A 22883-nucleotide genomic window follows, 5' to 3' on the forward strand; every position below is an offset into this window, starting at 1 on the left:
AAGGGGCGGGGCATTTTTCCTTATATGGCTATATATGGCTGTAGTAAAATCTTGTAAACATGCTAGAGGCCACATTTATTGTCCAATCTTCATGAAACTTGGTCAGAAGATTCATCCCAATAATATCTTGGGATGAGTTCCAAAATGATGCTGGTTGGTTGAAAAACATAACCGCCAGGGGTCAGGGCATTTTTCCTTATTTGGCTATAGTAAAACCTTGTTAATACTCTAGAGGCCACATTTATTTTCCGATCTTCATGAAACTTGGTCAGAAGATAGGCCACAATGATACCTTGCATAAGTGTAAAAACGGTAACCTTTGCTTGAAAAACAAGGCTGCCAAGGGGCGGGGCATTTTTCCTAATATGGCTATATATTGCTATAGTAAAATCTTGTTAACACTCTAGAGGCCACATTTATTGTCCAATCTTCATGAAACTTGGTCAGAAGATTCATCCCAATAATATATTGGATGAGTTCAAAAAGGATGCCCTTTGGTTGAAAAACATGGCCGCCAGGGGTCGGGGCATTTTTTCCTTATATGGCTATAATAAAACCTTGTTAACACCCTAGAGGCCACATGTATTTTCCGATCTTCAGGAAACTTGGTCAGAAGATTTGTCCCAATGATATCTTGAATGAGTTTGAAAATGGTTTTGGTTTCTTAAAAAACATGGCCACCAGGGGGAGGGGCATTTTTCCTTATAAGGCTATATATATATATATGGCTTTTGTAAAACCTTGTTAACACTATAGAGGCAACATTTATTGTCCAATCTTCATGAAACTTGGTCAGAAGATTTGTCCCAAAAATATCTTGTTAACACAGGTGAGCGACTTTGGGCCTTTCAGGCACTCTTGTTTTAAATTACTTATATGTCTAAATCCTATTTTGGTCAACAATATCCTTTAAAGATTGATATATTCTGTACAGTTACATTACGCTGAGATATGAATGATCTATTTTGATATAAGACATGGAAGTTTTGTTAAAGATGTCAATAATAAGTCAAATCATTTTAAGACTTAAGTGAACACTTGTATGGTTGTCTAATAATCGTCGTGGCATAGTGGATGGTTTCTGCCTAGTGACTGGGAGGTCAAGGGTTTCTCCCCACTGTGAGAGCATTCTTAGATCTACCAGGCCTTTTCCGCTCCATTTTGGGAAAAACGCTACACTGGAATTTTTGGGATTTTCACGTCGTGACAAACCCTATTTTGGGGAAAAAAAAAAACAAAAAAACTGACTCAATTGGGAAAAATAATCGCATGTAAATAGTGTTTCTTATGTTTCAAAGAAGCCGTTAACTGGTAAATAACGACTATTTTGATAACATATGATTAAAATTTTACAAAATATTATGAACATGTGTGATAAGTGCAGGTTTTTTTATCTTTAACATATTTTACTGTTTTTTCAAACAAATTCAAGGCAACAGATAATTAAATTTTGTAATATTTTTCTATTTTCTACACTGGATCATGTTAACTTATATATTTTAAAGTTTAAAAAAAAAATAATAATAATTTTTTTTTAATGGGATTTTTTTTTCAATTGGGAAAAAAACAACCAGATTTGCATTGGGAATGGGTTCGAATTTCGGACCAGTAGCATAGGGCGAAAAAGGCCTGTCTACCCCAAAATCACACCAAGTACTGGTTCTACCCAGGAGAAGAAATCAAGAGCATTCAATACCACTTAGGCTTTCAGTACAATGGTGAATAGTTTTAAACTAACTGTTGTCAATGTTTCACAGACAAGGACTCCTATGCCCGTGACCCCCATTGGTCGTACGGTACATGCCCGCCGGAGGATGAGTGTCGTAACGGTCACCACGCATGCGATCTTGAGACAGAGGACTGCAGTGACCTGTCTGACGGGTTCCTGTGCACCTGTAAAAAAGGCTACATCCGAGGCGAGGAGTAAGTTCATAGGGCGTGTCTTTATAAATGGGAGCAAAGTGTGTGTTTTTGGTCAAGTTCGTTGTTGTTATTTGGCCCTGGTGTCAATGTTAAACAGTACATATTTTTCCCAAATGACTAGGCTGCCTAAAGTTCCCAATTTTAGGTTTCCAAGGCGAGGAGTAAGAACATAGGGCATGGGTTTAGTAACTTGCCAATAGGTTGGGTAGACTTGAACTTGAGGGGCTTCCTTTCTTGAGCATGTGCAGGGCTGACCTGTGACAATGCACTAAACATCCTGCTGAGTGAACTGGCCAATAGGTTGGGTAGTCTTGAACTTGAGGGGCTTCCTTTCTTGAGCATGTGCAGGGCTGACCTGTGACAATGCACTAAACATCCTGCTGAGTGAACTGGCCAATAGGTTGGCTAGTCTTGAACTTCAGGGGCTTCCTTTCTTGAGTATGTGCAGGGCTGACCTGTGACAATGCACTAAACATTTACCACTCAGACACCCATCTTGTAGGTGTCTATAGTCCCTTAAAAAATAAATTTAAATTGGAGACATTTCTTAATAGAATTCAAGATTTAAAGGCTTCATTTTCTATCCCTAAGATATACTGGTGGGCAGCAAACAGCATAAAATCTACACAGACTGCAGGTCAATTGCAATTTTAATTGGTCCACATTTTTATAAACAACTTTGCCCATTAAGTAGGACACTTTCTGCATGAACTGAATATTGGTTAAGTGGTCAAGTGAAGACTTCTAATTAATGAAGAATGCTATAAAGGCAGAAAGTGTAAACCCTGATTAGCCTGTGTGGACTGCACAGGCTAATCTGGGACGACACTTTACGCACATCCATTAAGTCCAGTTTTCCAAGAACTCGTCTCATCATCAAATTGCATATCTGATATCATGCTTTACACATTTCAGCGAGGGCAGGAGCATCTGTAACCCGGTTTGCCACCAGGCCTGCGTGCATGGGACATGCGTGAAACCAGACACATGCGACTGCCATTTTGGATACATCGGCAAGAACTGCTCCACCAAGTGCGAGTGTAACGGGCACAGCACGTGCCGTAGTGAGGAAGAGAAGAATATCTGCCTTAACTGTACAGACAATACTCAGGTAAGTAGTTGGTATTTCCTGATTGGACGATATGTTTTTGCTGTTTATTACCCCCTGCTAAAGGCGGAGGTATACAGTATTGGCGTGGTCCGTCGATCCGTCTGTAACAAAATTTATTTTGCTCGGGGATATCAATTCAGCTAATTTGCCTGTTTTGTCCTGATTTATGTTACAAATTTGGATAATTGTTGCATGTCTTTCCATGTTAAGGTGCCTATTTAGGTCATATAAGGTGATGTTTCATTATTCAAGTCTCAGAAGGCTTGACATTACAGTGATTTTTTTGCCCAAAATTACAGCCTTTTACATGCTGTTTCCCAATGGCAAAAAGTAACATTATTTCCCAAAAATCTTACCAAAATTCCCCACAAGAAGATGACAAACTTTTCCAATAAACTCAATAATTGGTTTATTAAGTTTATTATACAGTGATATAATTCTTATCACTTTATAATATAATTGTAATTCTATTTTAATAGGATGTTATGTAAGTTTATTATACCCTTAGATTTTTATGAAGGAGTTTTAATGTTAAAATGTGTATGTTTTGAACACAATTCACTTATTGTAAAGGTCCTGATGTCATAATGTCTATATTGTGCATGCAAAATTCCTCTACAGTGTCTTGAACTTAATATAGGTCATCCCTTTTTTGGGGGTCCCGATGTCAGAATTTTTTTATAAAGTTTTATATATATTGTATTTCATAATTTCATTTTCATTTAAAGTGTCATATACAGTCCAGTTCTTAAATTTCTGTTTCCTGTTTTAAGGGGTCACATGTAAGTTGGGGATTCATGTACAGTCATGTACTCAATATTTGTCATTCCTGTTTCAGGGGTTGCAATGCCAGGAGTGCAAGCCCCTGTACGTGGGGGACCCTAAAGATGGCGGCCACTGCACTTCCTGTACAGAGTTCTGTAATGAGCATTCAGATGTGTGCATTCGTTTCAACCACTACGCCAAGAGCGCCCAGATAATGGGTCTTCTTGAAAGATTCAAGGACGTGAAGTCACCAGGTTTCATGAGCGAGGTAGATTAAAGAAAATATTTTCAATTTAACAAATTTACCATAAAAAATGCCCTGTCCTTAGAGTATTTTATTGATTTTATTTAAGGTCTGTTTTGTAATTCAGGCCTGAGATTCTTCTACTTTTCTTTTAATTTCATTTTTTAATGAAAATTGTGATCAGAAGGGTTGTTGAAAGTTATGAGAACTTTGTTAAAATGCCAAGATTAAAAAAAAAATCCTTGAATTTCCTACTGGATGATATTAAAGTTTATTTTTGTTTCAAACGTGTTTATAAGTGTCTTTTAATTTTCAAATAGTTCTTCTAACTTGCAAACCTTTCATAAAGCAGCAGTTTTCTTTTCTTAAAGAATGAAACTATGTACTGATGTGATTAAATTTTGTTAGAGAATATTTTGTTTGGTATAAATCCTGTAATGTTTTTTTCTCATTCTCCAAAAGTCAGCAAAGAACCCTTTATTAAAATGTGCGAAAGAACTTAGAAGCAATATGCATATAGCCCCATTTACCCAGAGCTAGACTCACATATATTTTTTTTAATTGGGCTAATTATGTAGTTATCAAATGCAGCAATTTGTTATATCCTTGTTACAGTTCATGAGGCTCCAGTCATCAGGCCCCAGGCTGAAGAACGAGACTATTTGCCTGAATTGCCAGCACCACACTAAGGATGATCGCTGTGAGACCTGCCTGCCCGGGTACTTCAGACGTCCGGGTATGAAACCCGAGGAGCCTTGCATGAAGTGAGTAGTGATTTGACGAATGTATTGACAAATGTATATCATGCAAAATACTATCATTTGAAGACAATTCTTGAAACAAAAGAAAGAATTCTTCTTTGAAACTTCATATGTACATGCACCTTGATGAGTTCTACATGCCACACCCATTTTTGGGTCACTAGGTTAAAGGTCAAGGTCACTGTGACCACTAATATAAAACTAACTTTGCCTCTAACAACATAGTGCTTCCACCTAAAACTTTGAAACTTCATATGTACATGCACCTTGATGACTTCTACATGCCACACCCATTTTTGGGTCACTAGGTCAAAGGCCAAGCTCACTGTGACCTCTAATATAAAACTTTAACTTTGCCTCTAACATCACAGTGCTTCCACCTAAAACTTTGAAACTTCACATGTACATGCACCTTGATGACTTCTACACGCCACAACCATTTTTGGGTCACTAGGTCAAAGGTAAAGGTCACTGTGACCTCTAAAAAAAAAAAAAAAATCTGACAAGCTTTCGCAGCCGAGCGTGGCACCGGTTATGCGGTGCTCTTGTTTTAATGTCATAAATACTGACCTGTAATCGTATGCTTATACTTTCCAAGGGGAAATAACTCATCCGGAATTTTAACTGGGAATCCGCCACCTCAATACCGTAATACAGGCCAGGTTAAACATAGTGCAATGCAACCTAGCCAAAAATCGGTAACCAACCCTCAATATTCTTTCAATATATATACAAAAATATTAATCGAATAGCGGGGTGGGAGGTGGGACTTACCGATAACAGGTAAGTATTTAATAATTAAAATGAATTTTATTTAAAAAAATTTGTTTTAATGTCATAAATACTGACCTGTTATCGTATGCTGATTTTGCAGCTGCGGTGGGAAGGTTCGTATATATTTTCCCAACACAGTAGAACCCATAAACAGGGTTATCAGCTAATGATATCAAGTAATCTTCGTTAAAACGGTATTAATTATGACTTCTCGGACAGAGTAATATGTCTATGTCGTAAAGAAGACACTACCGTAAGTGAAACCACAACAAGCCCAAACGTATACAAATTGTATTGTTGGCACTTCAGAAAACGAAGATAAAAAGATGACAAGGTGGTCGGATTCCTTCAGTAAACAGCTTAGAGCACGTCAAAAAGTGGGGTGTGATTAATATATGCCCACAAAACAGACAGAGCTCTTAATTCATGCGGTCAGATCCTAAAAAGGAATGAATCCTTAGATAGGATAAGATTAACTTTCCTTAGTCGAGGTCTAACCCCGAGAAATAGAAGCCGCAGACACATCTCCCCCCCCCTTTTTTGGGGGAAATGAAGAGTGTCTTTGAGAACCTCGAATGGACTTCTGACTAACACTGCTGAGATAGAACTTCAAAGCCCTGATTGCCCAAAGAAGTTTATCCTCATCTTCATGACTACCAGTTTAAGAAAACTTGGAAACTTGAAGGTAGAAGCCATATAGAGGACTTGATATTAAGCAAGGAATCCTGGCTGACACAACAAAGTGAAAACGACAATAGATCCAACTGGAATTGGTCGTATTCAACAGAAAAAGCATGAATTTCACTTCTCCGTATGGTAAAAGCCATAATAAGAAGGAAAACCGTCTTAAAATTATATTGGAACTGTTAATAAGCCTGATGAAAAAGGTTCATAGGGAGCTCATTAAGCATCCCAACATGTTACACAAGTCAAAACCGCTTAAGAAGGTAAAGGAACGAAAAACATAGTGTTGACGTTCCATAGTTTGGATCAGTTCCAAAATAGGTAAGACAGCACAGAGTTGCGATGACTTACACAAAACAAGGTATACGAGAGCATAATCTCTATCCTTTGATGAAGAAAAGAACAAATTTCTTATCATCAAGAAAAAGATGAGAAAAACCTCTATGTATCTAGCAGAGTGATTAAGGTAATAACTATGCTCTCAATTACCCAGTAAAAAAAAATGAATTTCCATAGAACCTTTATACAGTTCTGATGGAATTGTCCTTGCACAAGTAACAAGGATTGAAACTCTAACAGAAAAACGTTCTTCTGTAGAGATAACTAAAAGTTATTAATGGCCAGACATGAAGTGGCACATGTTTGGATCAGTAAAAATATGTCTCAGTGAGATATGATATTTGACCTGTGAAGAAGTTTCCTGAAAATAATTGTACAGGAGACTTAAAAGGTCGTAGAACCATAATCCCATGGTTCATTACGTATATTTCATGAAATTATGGCAAAAACTCAGTTATTGCAAAAACTCACCAAGAAAGCAAGATATTCCAGTTTATGTCAATGGACGAATGTATAACAATCGCACACCCTGCTGGATCGATTTCTGTGAACTGCATTGTTGACGTTGTTCAGCATACCGGTATACACTGCGATATACGATCGCATAACGCTAATAACTAGCGTTTGATGATAAACAACATTCTTTGATATACTATGTACACCATGCAACTCGTCTGCAACTTCACTGGCGCGCATGCGCGATTACATTATTGAACCCAACGGAAAAATAATTCGAAAGAAAGAACTGCAGGACAAAAGGTCCAACAGGGCGTTGAGACGAACTGGTATGAGAAAGACGATAGAGAAAATTTGTTGTTCTTGCAAAGAACGAATAAGTTCCTGATTTCCAGTTACAAGGAGTGATAATATGATCACCTCCGTGTCTGTAAGTAAACCACGACCGATGTGTGATAGTTGAAACCATCACAAAGGAATCGTGAAAATGTGTTGTAAATGAAAAACAGCTAAAAAGAATTTTTGCTTTTCAAGATGTATATGTGCAGGTGATATTCGTTAGGATACCACATAATTGAGAAAATCAAGATACGTTGTTCTATGTGATCGTCCATAACCTTATCTGCTCACATCTGTATAAGATGTAAGGAAGGTTGTGGTAGAATAAACTATATTCTTGCCAAGATAATCTTCTAGTCTAGACACCACTGAATAGTGGTAAATAATGACAAAAAGATGGAAATCTGTGTCATTAAATAATCCCGAGATTAATACAATTATCTTAAAAATAAAGCTGAAACGGACGTAAGAAAAGACGTCTCAGCAGAAGGACCGGTGACCGGACCGGTAAATACCGACCGGTGACCGGAACCATTTGTCAAGGATGGGTGGGCAAAGAAACCACGGCAAGCCGAACTTTCCCACTCCAAACACACTTGAAAATTGGTAGAATAGGACAGTGTTTAACACTTATAAGTTAATGACCTATCTACAGAATATAGCCTCTTCTTGAACCAATAACAGGCGCCTTTAAAATCCTGGATAATACAGGTCGCGAAGTCATCGATTTGCGAAGTACGGAAATATGATTGATAGTGGTACCTCCGGAATCGGATGTGTGATGGCAGAAAAAGGTGAAAACCCTAGGGGTAACCTTAAGCGGGTCCACGCTTGCCGGTAGAATGCATGGAAGTCTTAAATTCTGACTTGATTAATCCATTTACTTCAAGACTTCTAACCTGGACGAATTCCGAAAGGAATACGACCAGTTATAGGAAGACGGCCTGTTATGGCCAGAAGTGTAATAGAAGAATAACTTTAAGATGAGGTCCCTCCAGATCCTAGGATCTAAGATCTGAGTTCAATAGGTCCTAAGCCATCTACAAGACTGTAGCCGCTATGCGGTCAATCTGATAGGCAATCCTATGTATCAGAACTCTTGTTGATTCCAGTAGCTTGAAAATATGCACTGCCGTAGGAGCAATAGAAAAGCAGAAGTCGATACAAATGTCGTCTTGCTAATCCTGCTAGCGTCCCAACTGTTCCGTGACACTGACTGCAAAGTCTGTAGCCGACAGGTAAAGGCGGTTAAAACAATTCATCCTTCGGGTCTCGAACATAAATTAATAGAGGTCAAATAGTAATGTTCGACCTCAATGCTAATCTCCGAGCCCACTTCAGCCGATCTATCTGCAAGACCAGTAGTCTGCATGTAGCCGGTTGAGATAGAAGTACAAATAACAGATATAGCATGATTTGGTGACCGTCGCCAGTAGAAAATCAGTATTGAAAAACACAAAAAGTCATGTAGATTGTTGAATCCATAAAATATAATATTCAATACAATCATAGCCAGGGGTATACAACTATGTAATGTAGACGATACCCGTGATACTAAAAATTGACCGATGAAAACACAGTGGAATACCGGTAATTGGTAAGTGGTGACCGAACCGGACCGGTCAATGACCGGTAACTGTAGCCCGGTGAACGGACCAGTCATAATATGACCGGTGACGTTACCAGTTAAAGACCGAAAAAATGGTGGAATCCAAATGGTCTGTTATCAATGTCAAGCACTGCTCGGAAAAGAAGATCATGCCAAAAAAATCCAATCCGATGGCGATGAGACATCACTTATTCTGACCGGTGATCAGTGATCGGTGATATGACCGATGAATGGTGACCGATGTCCGGTGATCGGGACCGGTATAATATAACTGCGTCAGAATGGAAATATCTGGTGCAGAAGAATGACCATCCACGAAGTCATCTGATAATGTTAACCGGAAAACAACGGTAGATTATCAGTATTAATAGGCATAAGTGTCCTTGTAGTCGTAGTGGAGAAAAGAACAGCTTATCCCGAAGCCTGAATGTTAAACGAACTAGTGTTCGTATACAACTACGGCTCGGTGACTGCAACATGTGTGGATGCCATAAGAAGAACCATCACACGTGGAATGGAGACATGATATTCCTAAAGGAATAAAATGGAGAACGTCGATATGACCAGTAGGTTCATTAACGCCTACGTGAGAAGTGGCGACATCCATATAACTTCGATGCCGAAATATTGTTCGGCTACGCTGGAAATATTGTCTTCTACAATATTGTCTCCGTGAGCATTGACATGATCGCTTACGAGCGTATCAACGCCGAGAACTGCTCAATGAAGGAGAGGTATGTTCGATAAATATCCAGTGGTGCTCAATGCAGTCCGCTGATGTCTACGTGAAGGTTGACGACGTCCTCGTTTCCTGCGATGTCGAGATCTGGATCGGCCGAGATGTGGATCGGCTGCGATGAGACCGAGATCTTCTAGAATAACGTCTCCGTGAGTGACGACGTGATCGCTTACGAGAGCCGCGACGATGAGAACTGCTCGACGAAGAAGAGCGTGTCCGATGTCTAATCCTTGATGAAGACGATGTATTCAACGAAGAATAGGAGAATAATTCAATGAAGAAGACCGAGTTCTTCTTCTTGACCGGTGACTGGTGTTATCGGTGGCAGGCCTAACTGATGACTGTTGACCGGTGACCGGAGCGGTGATCAATGACCGGACCGGTGACCGGACCGGACCGTTGACATGACCGGACCGGTGACATGACCGGACCGGTGACATGACCGGTGACCGGACCGGACCGGTGACATGACCGGTGACATGACCGGTGACCGGACCGGTGACATGACCGGTGACCGGACCGGACCGGTGATCAATGACCGGACCGGTGACCGGACCGGACCGGTGACCGGACCGGTGACATGACCGGTGACCGGACCGGTGACATGACCGGTGACCGGACCGGACCGGTGATCAATGACCGGACCGGTGACCGGACCGGACCGGTGACCGGACTGGACCGGTGACCGGACCGGTGACATGACCGGTGACCAGACCGGACCGGTGACCGGACCGGACCGGTGATCAATGACCGGACCGGACCGGTGACATGACCGGTGACCGGACCGGCCAGTCAGACGTCGATCAATGGTCCGTGATCAACGTCCCCGGTGACGTACCGGTCATATCATGACCAGTGTTGTCACCGGATAATGACCGTATGGCGGATGCCAAATGGTCCGGCATTGGTCGATGTCCTTGACCAATGCCATCGGGCAAAGACCGGCTGACGGGTGTCGCCATATGGTCTGATGTTGACCGACTGTCTAAGAGACTTAGCATAGTACGGTCGCGATCGTGCCCGATACCCGGTGACTGATACTGCAACTATCATCCATGATCTGCGAAGTCACCGGGTATTTATCCACTCTTGTTTCTGCGACCATCATGTAGTCGAATATATGAAAAACAAGAGCAAAGCATATTCAACCATAAACTGGTCACAGACCAGATTATCATACGGCACATAAAATCATTATTTGACCATAATGAAAATTATAATAATACTGCCGTAGATCATAAATTAAACAAAAGTTTAATTCAAAACAGATGAAAAATAAAATGACGATCAATTAGATTGTCATACGGAACGTTAAAATCATTATTGCACACAATGGCAAATGATAAACAATCTGTCAATAGAAGAACACGCTTTGCACGATCTCGTAACACATTAGAAGAACATGCTTTGCACGTTCTAGCAATGTATTAGAAGAGCACGTTTTGCACGTGGTCGTTCGCGCCTGAAAACACCCAGCATGGTAGAAATAAACCATTGTTCGATAAAAACAAGCATGGCTTACCTTTTACAAATGAAACAAAATCCATTAAATCCACACAAATTAATCCGAATGAGAAATAAAAAGATAAATAACACAATTTATCTATTCAAAACCCCAATCAACCAAGTGAAAAACAATATTTTAATTCAGAGCCGTAAAAGACACGTATACACCTGGTTGATCCGGAAAGAATATTGAGGGTTGGTTACCGATTTTTGGCTAGGTTGCATTGCACTATGTTTAACCTGGCCTGTATTACGGTATTGAGGTGGCGGATTCCCAGTTAAAATTCCGGATGAGTTATTTCCCCTTGGAAAGTATAAGCATACGATAACAGGTAAGTATTTAATAATTAAAATGAATTTTATTTAAAAAAAATTTGTTTTAAGTATGCTTTAAGACTTGTTTACATGGGATATGCTTGAAATAGATATTATGTGTAATGAAGATGAAGTGTTGAAATTGTATGATAAAGGAGAAGTGCGTTCTGGGTCCCTATACAAAATGTAATAAGTAGAAATATTAATTTAAGTCATATTAATTTAGTAATATTAAGTAAAATGAGAAATCATAATGCATAAGAAAAGTCATTATGGAAAAAAAAATTTGATTGAAATGGAATGTATAAGCAAAATCTTATGTATACTACAGTGAGTGATTTGAAACTCTTTCTCTCACTTGACAGGTGCTTGTGTAAAAGTCTTAGTGCCATGTGCATTACCTTTAAAGTATAGTGAGCGATTGGGGACTCGTTCTCTCATGTTACAGGTGCATGTGTTAGGGTCACAGTGGCATTTTTGCTTTACTTTTTGTATAGCGAGTAATTGTAATCTCTTTCTCTCACACAACAGGTGTATGTGTAATGGTCACAGTGACATGTGCAATGACAAGAGTGGAGAGAACTGCCAGTGTCAAAACAATACTGACACCAAGTGCAGTGTGGAGCAGGGCAACACCGACCCGAAGTGCCACGAAAAACAGGTTCTTATTAGCCTCATTCTTTAGTTTAATTCAAACCTATTATCCCCCCCCCCAGAGGCGGAGGGATATTGTTTTGGCGTTGTCCGTCCGTCCGGCCGGCAGTCCGTCCGTCCGGCCGGCAGTCCGTCCGTCCGGCACTTTTGTGTCCGGAGCCATATCTTGGAAGTTCTTTGGTGGATTTCATTTAAACTTGGTATGAGTATATATATGCATAAGAGGATGATGCACGCCAAATGGCATTGTACACCATCTGTTAAAAACAGACTTATGGCCCTTTGTATCTTGAAAAAATGCTTTTTAGTGTCCGGAGCCATATCTTGGAAGTTCTTTGGCGGATTTCATTGAAACTTGGTATGAGTATATATATGCATAAGAGGATGATGCACGCCAAATGGCATTGTACACCATCTGTTAAAAACAGACTTATGGCCCTTTGTATCTTGAAAAAATGCTTTTTACTATAGGCATTTTTGTGTCCGGAGCCATATCTTGGAAGTGCTTTGGCGGATTTCATTTAAACTTGGTATGAGTATATATATGCATAAGAGGATGATGCACGCCAAATGGCATTGTACACCATCTGTTAAAAACAGACTTATGGCCCTTTGTATCTTGAAAAAAATGCTTTTTACTATAGGCTTTTTTGTGTCCGGAGCCATATCTTGGAAGCGCTTTGGCGGATTTCTTTGAAACTTGGTATGAATATATTCCCGCGCCAGAGTTAGTTTTGTGTTATTGTCCTCCGTCCGTCCATCTATCATTATGTTCATCCGTCCAATTTGCACCCATCCTCAAACAAAGCATATGTTGCGGGGGATACCTTGGGCCTTTTAGGCCCTCTTGTTTATTTTAGCTTTATTGCATCAAAAGCCTCAAGCTTATAGAAATGTTCTCGAGTCTGTTTCCTGGGCCTATAACCAGTACTTGGGTGTCTTTAGGAAAGATCTAGAGAATGCTCCCCGAAGTGGGGGTCGAACCCCTGACCTCCCGATCGCTAGGCGGACACCTGATCCATTACCCCATGGCAAACTTTTAAACTTTCATTCTTGAAAACTGGGCTTAAAGCATTAAGTGTCATCCTAGATAAGCCTGTGCAGTCAACGCTGGCAAATCAAAGAAAACAGTTTTGGTTTATAATGGATTTTTGTTGAAAATCGACTTTCCTTAAACAAACAATTCCATAAAAGCGGAAACTGTTGTCCCAGATTAGCCTGTGCAAGCATACAGGCTAATTTGGTAAGACTTTTTACACACCTACATGTATATCTTGGATTAACCCTTTACCATTTAGCTACATATTTTTATGCATTTGTACTCTCTCTGAAAGTTAAATTTGATTAAAGTCTTTTCTCATTATATTCAAATTTTAAAGGCTTCATTTTCAACACTTAGATACAGATGAGCAGCAAACAGCATAAAACCTGAACAGACTGTGAGTTACTATCAGGCTGTTCTGGTTTTATGCTGTTTGCACATAGGCATTTTTACTTTGCTTCTGAGTGGGAAAGGGTTAAGCCCAGTTTTCCCAGAACGAGTACCATAACGAGTTTTTTTAGTTCGACTATTATATATGAAATATATATAGTGGAGCTATCCTACTCACCCCGGCTTCTGCGTTAGCGTAAGCGTCTGCATGCAAATGTTAAAGTTTTCATACTACCCCAAATATTTTCTTTCTCCCTTGATATATTGCTTTCATATTTTGCATACTTGTTTACCAACATGACCCCAACCTATAAACAAGAGCAGACAACTCTATCAAGCATTTTGTCATAATTATGGCCCCTTTTCCACTCAGAATATGCAGCAAATGTTAAAGTTTTCGTACTACCCCATTTATTTTCATTGTCCCTTGACATATTGCTTTTATATTTTGCATACGTGTTTACCAACATCACCCCAACCTATAAACAAGAGCAGACAACTCTATCAAGCATTTTGTCATAATTATTGCCCCTTTTATACTTAGAATATGCATATTATTGATAAATCTGTGTTAAAGTTTGCGTACTACCCCAAATATTTCCTATATACTTTGACATATTGCTTTTATATGTTGCATACTTGTTTACCAACATGACCCCAACCTATAAACAAGAGCAGACCACTGTATCAAGCATTTTGACATAATTTTGGCCCCTTTTACACTTAGATAATTGAACCTTTTGCTTAAGTTGCCATAACTTCTTTATTTATGATCACATTTTATTATTACTTTGATAAAACAACACTTACCTGAATACCACAATGGATTCCACCCAAACAATACCCCACGCCCCTACCAGAATCCTTTCCCCCCCCCCCCCCAACCTCACCCCCCCCCCAATTTTTTTTTTTTTTAACATCATCTAATAAATTACCCCACCCCACATTATACCCCCTCTCACCCCCCACCCCTCCTACCCCCCACCCCACTCCCCAAAAAAATATTATTTTTTTTAAACATCATATTATAAATTACCACACCCCACATTATACCCCCCCATACCCCCCCCCCCCCCCAAAAAAAAATAAATTATGTTTTCCTTTTTTTTTTTAAAGATTGTCTAATAAATTATTGAATATGAACAATTTCCCCATGATGGCTTACGTAATACTGTCAAGCACTCGAATAGTCGAGTGCGCTGTCCTCTGACAGCTCTTGTTTATTTGCCCCTAGCACTTTTGAAAATACTCTTAATTAAATATGTTACTTAAAAATGAATAGTTTTCATAGAAATCAAGATCATTGACTTTTATTAGATCTGATGTTCTTTTTAATTTCATTGAATGTTTTCAGTTGAATTTTGCTTAAATATGTGGCAAATTGTGAAAGAGAGGCCATTTGCAAGCAAGATTTCGAAAAACTTACCTCTACTGACAATTTTCAGTTTTAAATTCCATTTACTTAATATATGAAAGAATGTCAATTTGATTAGATTATAAAAACATTTCAGCATAAGATAAGCCAGTATATTAGATAAGATGTTTGCTGTGTTTTTCATCAAAACATTTAAAATGTTAAACATTTTAAACATTTATAACACAAAAAAAAAACTAACAAAATATATGAAAATATTGTAACATAGACTATACTATCTATACAGTTAGAGAATTGAATAAAAATTCTCAGGACCTGAACTCAAAAAGCTCCTTTTGAATGGCCCCGGCATCTACAGTTGTGGAGAGTCATGTAGTATTAGGCCAGTCTGTTCGTTATTTTATGTATTTTATTTTAATTCTTATGTCTGTTGGTTTTTTGTACTAAAATGCCTTTCACGCAGGGTTGGCACCAATCAACTGCCCCCGGTTTTAACCGGTGGTTTTTACCGGTTAATACCGCCCTGGTCAATATTCCGGAAGTGGTCATTACTGGTCAATACTGGTCGATTAAACTTTACCCCCAATTTTGACATGCTGAATTAACAATATTGATAATATAAATTAAACAGACATGTTGCCAATAATGTCTTAAGCTATTAATACCCACTATTTTATACCTGGTCATGCAATTTATAGGTCAATCTCTCAAAATTTGCAAATTAGTCAAAGTATTTGGATTATTTGGATTTTTCTGGTCGATTGAACTTTTTTAGAAATTCTAATGAATGTTCAGATAAGTGTTGATTCAACAAGATTAACAATTTGACACAACAATGATGTGCATTATCAAAAGTATAGTCAATGTTTTTGAGATCAAAAAAGTTTAAACACATATGAACATGTCATCATCATCACATTATACAGGCATTGTCAAAATGTGTTTTGTTGAACTGTCACAAATTCACCATGACACGACCCTTTCCTGTCATGTATTCTTGCCTAGATTTCTTTAAATTCTTTTTAAGCAAAATAGTGAAAAAATATTTTATTTTCCATTGATATAATAATGAAAAATAATTATTAAAAGAAAAAATAATTGAAAAGAAGAGTCTAGAGTAGACCCACAATTGGAACATATTATTTGTTTGCATAATCAAGATATTTGATTGTTTATTCATTTGAAGACCAATTGAACTTTTGAATATGAAAGGAAAAAACCCTCTTAATACTCTGAAATAAGACAAGTTAGAAGTAACTCTTAAATTAAATCAAGTTATCTCCTTTTGTTTGAGTGATATGAAATTGAAATAGCCTAAGGGCATATTTGCTTCATAAATATCAGAGACATGACACAGCATGCATTTTATGACCAATTGACATGACGCCTTATCTATGATCGCTTCGCCCACTAGACTTGATCCACCAATCAGCGATCGAGTAATCGGGCGCACTCGTTAGCAACAACCTGTCCGCCATTTTCTAGACAAGCTACATGTTTAGGTTCACTTTTATTCCAACGAGTTTCTTTTGTTTTCCTCTTTAAAAAAATGATTAAAAATGGTTAAACGGTGTCAATGGGGATTATGTAACTCGGACAATCGATAACCTGAAAGATTAGTTGGTGACATTTAATTTATATCGTTTCCAAAGCCGAAAAGAGATCTTGAGAAGTGTAAGAGATGTATAAATACATGCGGTCGTCACCACAAACAACTGGACGTCAACACTGTCAAAGACAATTATAATATATTTTTATCGGATATACTAGCAGACTTAAATAGTTTATGTTATCGATCTGATTATCACATAATATTTCACTTTTTTAAAAATAGTTTTATCAGTTACTAGGTCAGAAGCGAGGTTCATCTGCATTACTTAAAGAGAAATAAACCCCAGCATGAAGCCTAATTCATGCTGTGTTTTATTACTCTGATAGTAATGCACTTAATTGACATCATACATGTTATTTGAAGGTGACATGTGATATATTATCTTATTAACGGTATCTACACATTTGCACTCATGTGGTGTCACCAATAAACGCTTTTAATCCACACTAGGAGCTCGAATGCCTAGATCTCATTTTTTAAACGAGTTCGTTTAATTTTTTCGGATTAAAAAACGGACATGAAATATGGCAAAAACGATGTAAAAAGGGTTAATGCAACTCTGACATTTGGTATCCAGATAGATAAGTTAGATGAATTAAATTTATACCATTTCTAACGCGGCAATGCGGTCTTTACAAGAGCAAGTGGAAGCTTCAAGAATTACCGAGATCCCCTTTATAGAACATAAATTAATTTCACAAACTTGAAATGTCATATAAGCAATAACTAAGCATTATTAAGTATGTATTATGTCACGTGTGCATGTAAAATAGTTGAGAATTTTGGTACCCAATTCGTGTAACTTTACGAAATCCCCGTTAAAAATGCGTTTCTGTGTGTGTCAGAAACAAGTGAAAACCATTTTGTTATTATTTTAATAAAGACGTATCGATAAATGCTATTGTAAAAGAGTTAATATTACTGATATTAGTTAACCAATAAATGCGGTATTTTCGGGGAAGTCGGTACCTGCGCGAGCGTCTGATATTGGTAGCCTTATTAATTTATAATAGCCTGACCGTATTCCATTTCGTACAACGCTAATTTTATATCAGACAATGTCCAAACTTACTGTGTTGTTTTTGCGCTTTAAATTATAGTGATTGATAAATGTCTCATAAGCAATGTTTAATAATATTAATATCACTTTTATACGCAATAACATATGGGATTGAGGTACCCACCCGGCGTCAGTAAGCGCGTAAAACTTCACCGAATTCCCAGTTATAAAGCGCTATTTCGTGTCAAATACAGGGGTAGGGGGAATGTTTCGGTAATAATTTTGTTAATAACACGGGTAAATACCGGTGAAGTGTTAATTTATTGCAAATACCACCATTACACGTAATAACGGGTTCGATTTCGGTAAGCGCGCAAGCGTTTGAGAGCGTGTTTAATGTACCGATTTACCCGTTATAACTAGCTGATGTTCTCTTTAATCGTATATTTTTTGCATTTGCAGAATAACTAAATGGCATCAACCCCTTTACAAGTGTAATATGGTGTTCAACAAGTCCATAAAATCATCTGGAATATTGCGTAAATCTATATGCAGTCTATAGGCAAAGAAGCCATTTTGGTGTTAGCTTGTCTAGGTTTTCTTCCCGCTGAGCCACGTGATTAAGTGGGCGGAGCGATCACTGATAAGGCGACATGTCAATTAAGGCTTAGGAGCCAGATTTATAAATCTAGAAAACACAAGAGTTCCGTTTGTCCATCTGCTTATCAAATAGATAAATCAATAGATCAGTGAAATACTATGGTAACTACAATAGTAATAATACTTTAGTAACACATGTGATACAGTATTGCCTTAGTCCTTATGTATGTGAGGCCGTTTCCATAATTAATAAAGAAGTAATTTTTTACAGCTTTAAAGATTTTTTTACAATTAATAACTCCAAAAAAAAAGTTTATCAATTACAGAATAATGATTGATTTAATATTAAATAGCTTAAAGTCATCCTTTGTGATGTATAAATGCTATAATTTGCAATCGACCATTAATGACCACTAATGAACAGTATTGACCGGTTTTAACCGGGTATTGACTGCCGGCCCGGTCAATACATTGTACTCAATTGACCGGTCAATATGCCAACCCTGCTTTAACGATTTGAATGGTAATACAAACAATGGAATGTTGATGCTATAAAAATATTAACCCTTTCCCCCATAAGAAGCAAAGTGAAAATGGCTTTTGCAACCAGCATACAACCAGAACAGCCTGCAAGTACATGTAACTGGCAGTGTTTTCAGGTTTTATGCTGTTTCCTGCTGATCACTATCTAAGGGTTGGAAATGAAGCCTTTAAAACTTGAATCAAGTAAGAAAGGTCTTATTTTTAATAAAACTTTCTAAAGAACTACAAATGGGTCAAAATATGTATCTCAGTGGTAAAGGGTTAACACAGAATCATTATGCAAGCTAAAAACATTGGATAATTACATACAATATTTAATCTGAAATTTACATGTAAGCACAGCTGTAGTTGTAAAGATTTCTCTACCGTATTTGGTGAATACTGGATCGAGAAACATTCTAGGAATAACTTAGATAAGTTTTTATGTCCCCCACCACTATAGTGGGGGACATATTGTTTTTGCCTTGTCTGTTGGTTTGTTTGTTTGTTTGTTTGCGCCAACTTTAACATTTGCAATAACTTTTGCAATATTGAAGATAGCAACTTGATATTTGACATGCATGTGTATCTCATGGAGCTGCACATTTTGAGTGGTGAAAGGTCATCCTTCAAGGTCAAAGGTCAAATATATAGCTTCAAAGCGGCGCAAAAGGGGACATAGTGTTTCTGACAAACACATATCTTGTTTTCTTTTGCTACAGTGTGCTGAATGCAAGGACTACTTCCTAGGCCGACCTAAGAGTGGACATCAGTGTTACCGCACGATGACGGTCAGCAAGGATTACTGCTTGGACCCTAAATCTCAGCTGGAATGCACCAGGAACCCCTCTCCCCTCCTGCACGGGTCCACTGTATTCTTTGTAGCGCAACCCAAATACGTGAATGTTGACATACGCATCACCATTGATGTTACCGAAGGAGGTAAACTGTTCTTGCTAATGACTCTGTATTATTCTATTTAATTGTGGAGACAATTGTTTCACTGTCTTTATCAAAAATGTATCATGTTGACATACCCTTCACAATTGATGTTTTCTGAATGTGCTTAGCAGTTCTATTTGATTCTATAATATAATTATCCCCTGCCATAGGCGGAGGGATATTGTTTTTGCGTTGTCCGTCCGTCCGTCTTTCCGTTCGTCAGGAGCCATATCTTGGAAGTGCTTTGGCGAATTTCATTGAAACTTGGTATGAGTATATATATGGATAAGAGGATGATGCACACCAAATGGCATTGTACACCATCTGTTAATAACAAAGTTATGGACCTTTGTATCTTGAAAAATTGCTTTTTTGAGTGTCAAATATAACACTTTTGTGTCCAAAAGCATATTGGCGGGGGATGTCAATTCAACGAATTTGCTTGTTCAATTTAAATGTTTTTGTGGGACTTATTATTTCTCTGTCAATCCTTTAAAATATTAACTCTGGATATTAATTTGATTCACAATTTTTCTTTATATCTCAGTAAACCTGAACTCCATGAAATCTGGAAGCCTCTAGTGTTTGCAGATTTTCTGCCTGTCAATCATATAGTGTACAACTTTTGGGTTAATTACAAGGGGTATGCTGATTCAACAGGTTCAATCTAATTTTGTATTTAATTCTGTTGTGATTCATATCTCTGGATATGTTACATTGATTATATGGATGAAAATAACAACTAATTTTTCTATTGACCAAACTTGAAAAATTGAAGAATGTGCAGTTTTTTCCAGGCATTTTGGGATAATGAGTCTGGTCAAATTGGGATTTTTTTTAATCGATAAAAGTGTCAAATTTGGGAATTTTTTATTGATAAAAATGACCCAATTGGGATTTTTTAAATAATTTTGGTTTACGATCAGGTCCGTTTGCTTTGGGATCAGGTCCGTTTTACGGCCTTTTTTACATAGCTGAAAACCCCCAGATTTGTATCTAATAAAAACATTGTTCTGGGTTTTTCAGGTGTAGACGTTTTCTTCTCCCCATATGATGATACCTTCGTGGTGCACCCTGACAGACAGACTGGTAAACACATTGTCAGTCTGGACCCAAATTATCTTAAATATGAACAGACCAGAAGGAAGCGCTCGGACAATTCAGATTTGAGCATTTCTGAACTGCAGATTCCTGTGATTCAAACCATTAAAGCCGTATCGCTGAACACTTTTGTCACTGTTCATAGCCCTGATGAGGTTTTGATTATTCGTAACCTACAAGGGAGACTGGTGATCACTTTACCAAATGAGAAACTGAACTTGAAAACTTCGAAGTTCTTTATGGTTTTCCTTAGCACTGGAAATGCTGATAAGAATGACACACTGGGAAACATATATTTCAGGCAGGATCAGCCCCATATTGATCTCTTCGTATTCTTTTCTGTGTTCTTTTCTTGCTTTTTCCTGTTCCTCGCTGTGTGCGTGCTACTGTGGAAGACCAAACAAGCAGTTGATGCTCGTCGTAACCGACAGCAACGGGCTCGAGAAATGTTACACATGGCTTCCCGACCGTTTGCCAAGGTCCTAGTGCATATTGATCACCCAATCACACCATTTAATGTTTCGCCGAACTTGCGTGTGAGGCAGGTGCGAAAACCCACAGAGAAGACCCCGTTTTTATCGAGTGACGCGCACTTGCAATATTCCCCACCATTGAACGTTCGTGGAAAGTTTGAGATCACGCCGATAGCGATGGAGCCTACAGATGACTGCCTGGCAGCGGTTGGGACGATCGTTCTACAGTTGCCTGGTGGCCCTTCCGCGCCATCGCATTTATGTCTTGCTTCAGCGCTTATTTACCAGTCTAGCGCACCTGGAAAGCATAGACGAATGCACAATGTGTGACACTTGTGAAGTGTTTTTTTTTGTGGCATTTTATTCATAAGCATTTGTTGTTGCTTTATTGGACTTTTTATACCTCAAAATAATGTGTTGATTTGCATTATTTGTTTAATATTCATATGTGTGAAATTGTTTCTATTTCAATGTTATGTTTTTTTATGGTGAAAATCTGAATATTTTATTGTTTTATGAACAGAAAAATCTTTTAAATAAAAAACGTTTTAAGCTTAGTTCATAGAAAGATAACATTCTAATTAGAAGCTTCTTTTATTCATAAAGGTTAATAATCATGTTGAAAGGTATGATTTATTATATGTCTTTAATGCTCTATATCATGTTATGATTTATGTATTTTTTATGTGTCAGTATTGCATAATACAGGTATATTTTATCCAAATAACCAGATGTATGCCTGTGTTTCACAACATATAAGCTGCCAAGAAATTGTGTGTTTTTGCAGCAGGATTCCTATAAATATTCATTAAGTTTTTAGCTCACCTGTCACGAAGTGACATGGTGAGCTTATGTGACCGTGTGATGTCCGACGTCCGTATGTGCGTGGGTGCGTGTGTCCGTCAACAATTTGTTTGTGTAGACAGTAGAGGTCACAGTTTTCATCCAATCTTGATGAAATCTGGGTTGGGATTGTATTTGGGTCATCTGGGGTCAAAAACTAGGTCACTAGGTCACATAATAGGTCAAATAATAGAAAAACCTTGTGTAGACAATAGAGGTTGCAGTTTTCATCCAATCTTTATGAAATTTGGTCAGAATGTTTATCTTGATGGAAAATGGGTTGGGATTGTATTTGGGTCATCTGGGATCAAAAACTAGGTCAAATAATAGAAAAACCTTGTGTAGACAGTAGAGGTCACAGTTTTCATCCAAGCTTGGGATTGTATTTGGGTAATCTGGGGTCAAAAACTGGGTCACTAGGTCAAAAAGTAGGTCAAATAGTAGAAACCCTTGTGTAGACAGTAGAGGTCACAATTTTCATCCAATCTTTATGAAATTTGGTCAGAATGTTTATCTTGATAAAATCTGGGTTGGGATTGTATTTGGGTCATCTGGGGTCAAAAACTAGGTCACTAGGTCAAAAACTAGGTCAAATTATTAAAAAACATTGTGTAGACAATAGAGGTCGCAGTTTTCATCCAATTTTTTTGAAATTTGGTCAGAATGTTTATCTTGATGAAATCTGGGTTGGGATTGTATTTGGGTCATCTGAGGTCAAAAACTAGGTCACTAGGTCAAATAATAGAAAACCGTCAACAATTTTT

General features: G+C 38.0%; 1 protein-coding gene across 1 annotated transcript; it reads left to right on the plus strand.

The window, feature by feature from the left end:
• Window positions 1–257: 257 nt before the first annotated feature.
• Window positions 258–22290, plus strand: LOC127857332 (multiple epidermal growth factor-like domains protein 8). Its single transcript, XM_052393735.1, has 8 exons — window positions 258–312; window positions 1758–1923; window positions 2839–3034; window positions 3873–4067; window positions 4659–4807; window positions 12097–12226; window positions 19483–19702; window positions 20729–22290. The coding sequence occupies exons 1-8, from the start codon at window positions 258–260 to the stop codon at window positions 21604–21606; spliced, it is 1989 nt and encodes a 662-aa protein (XP_052249695.1). The 3' UTR covers window positions 21607–22290.
• The last annotated feature ends 593 nt before the right edge of the window (window positions 22291–22883 follow it).

The sequence above is a fragment of the Dreissena polymorpha genome, chromosome 14, assembly GCF_020536995.1.
Source record: "Dreissena polymorpha isolate Duluth1 chromosome 14, UMN_Dpol_1.0, whole genome shotgun sequence".
NCBI lineage: Eukaryota > Metazoa > Mollusca > Bivalvia > Myida > Dreissenidae > Dreissena > Dreissena polymorpha.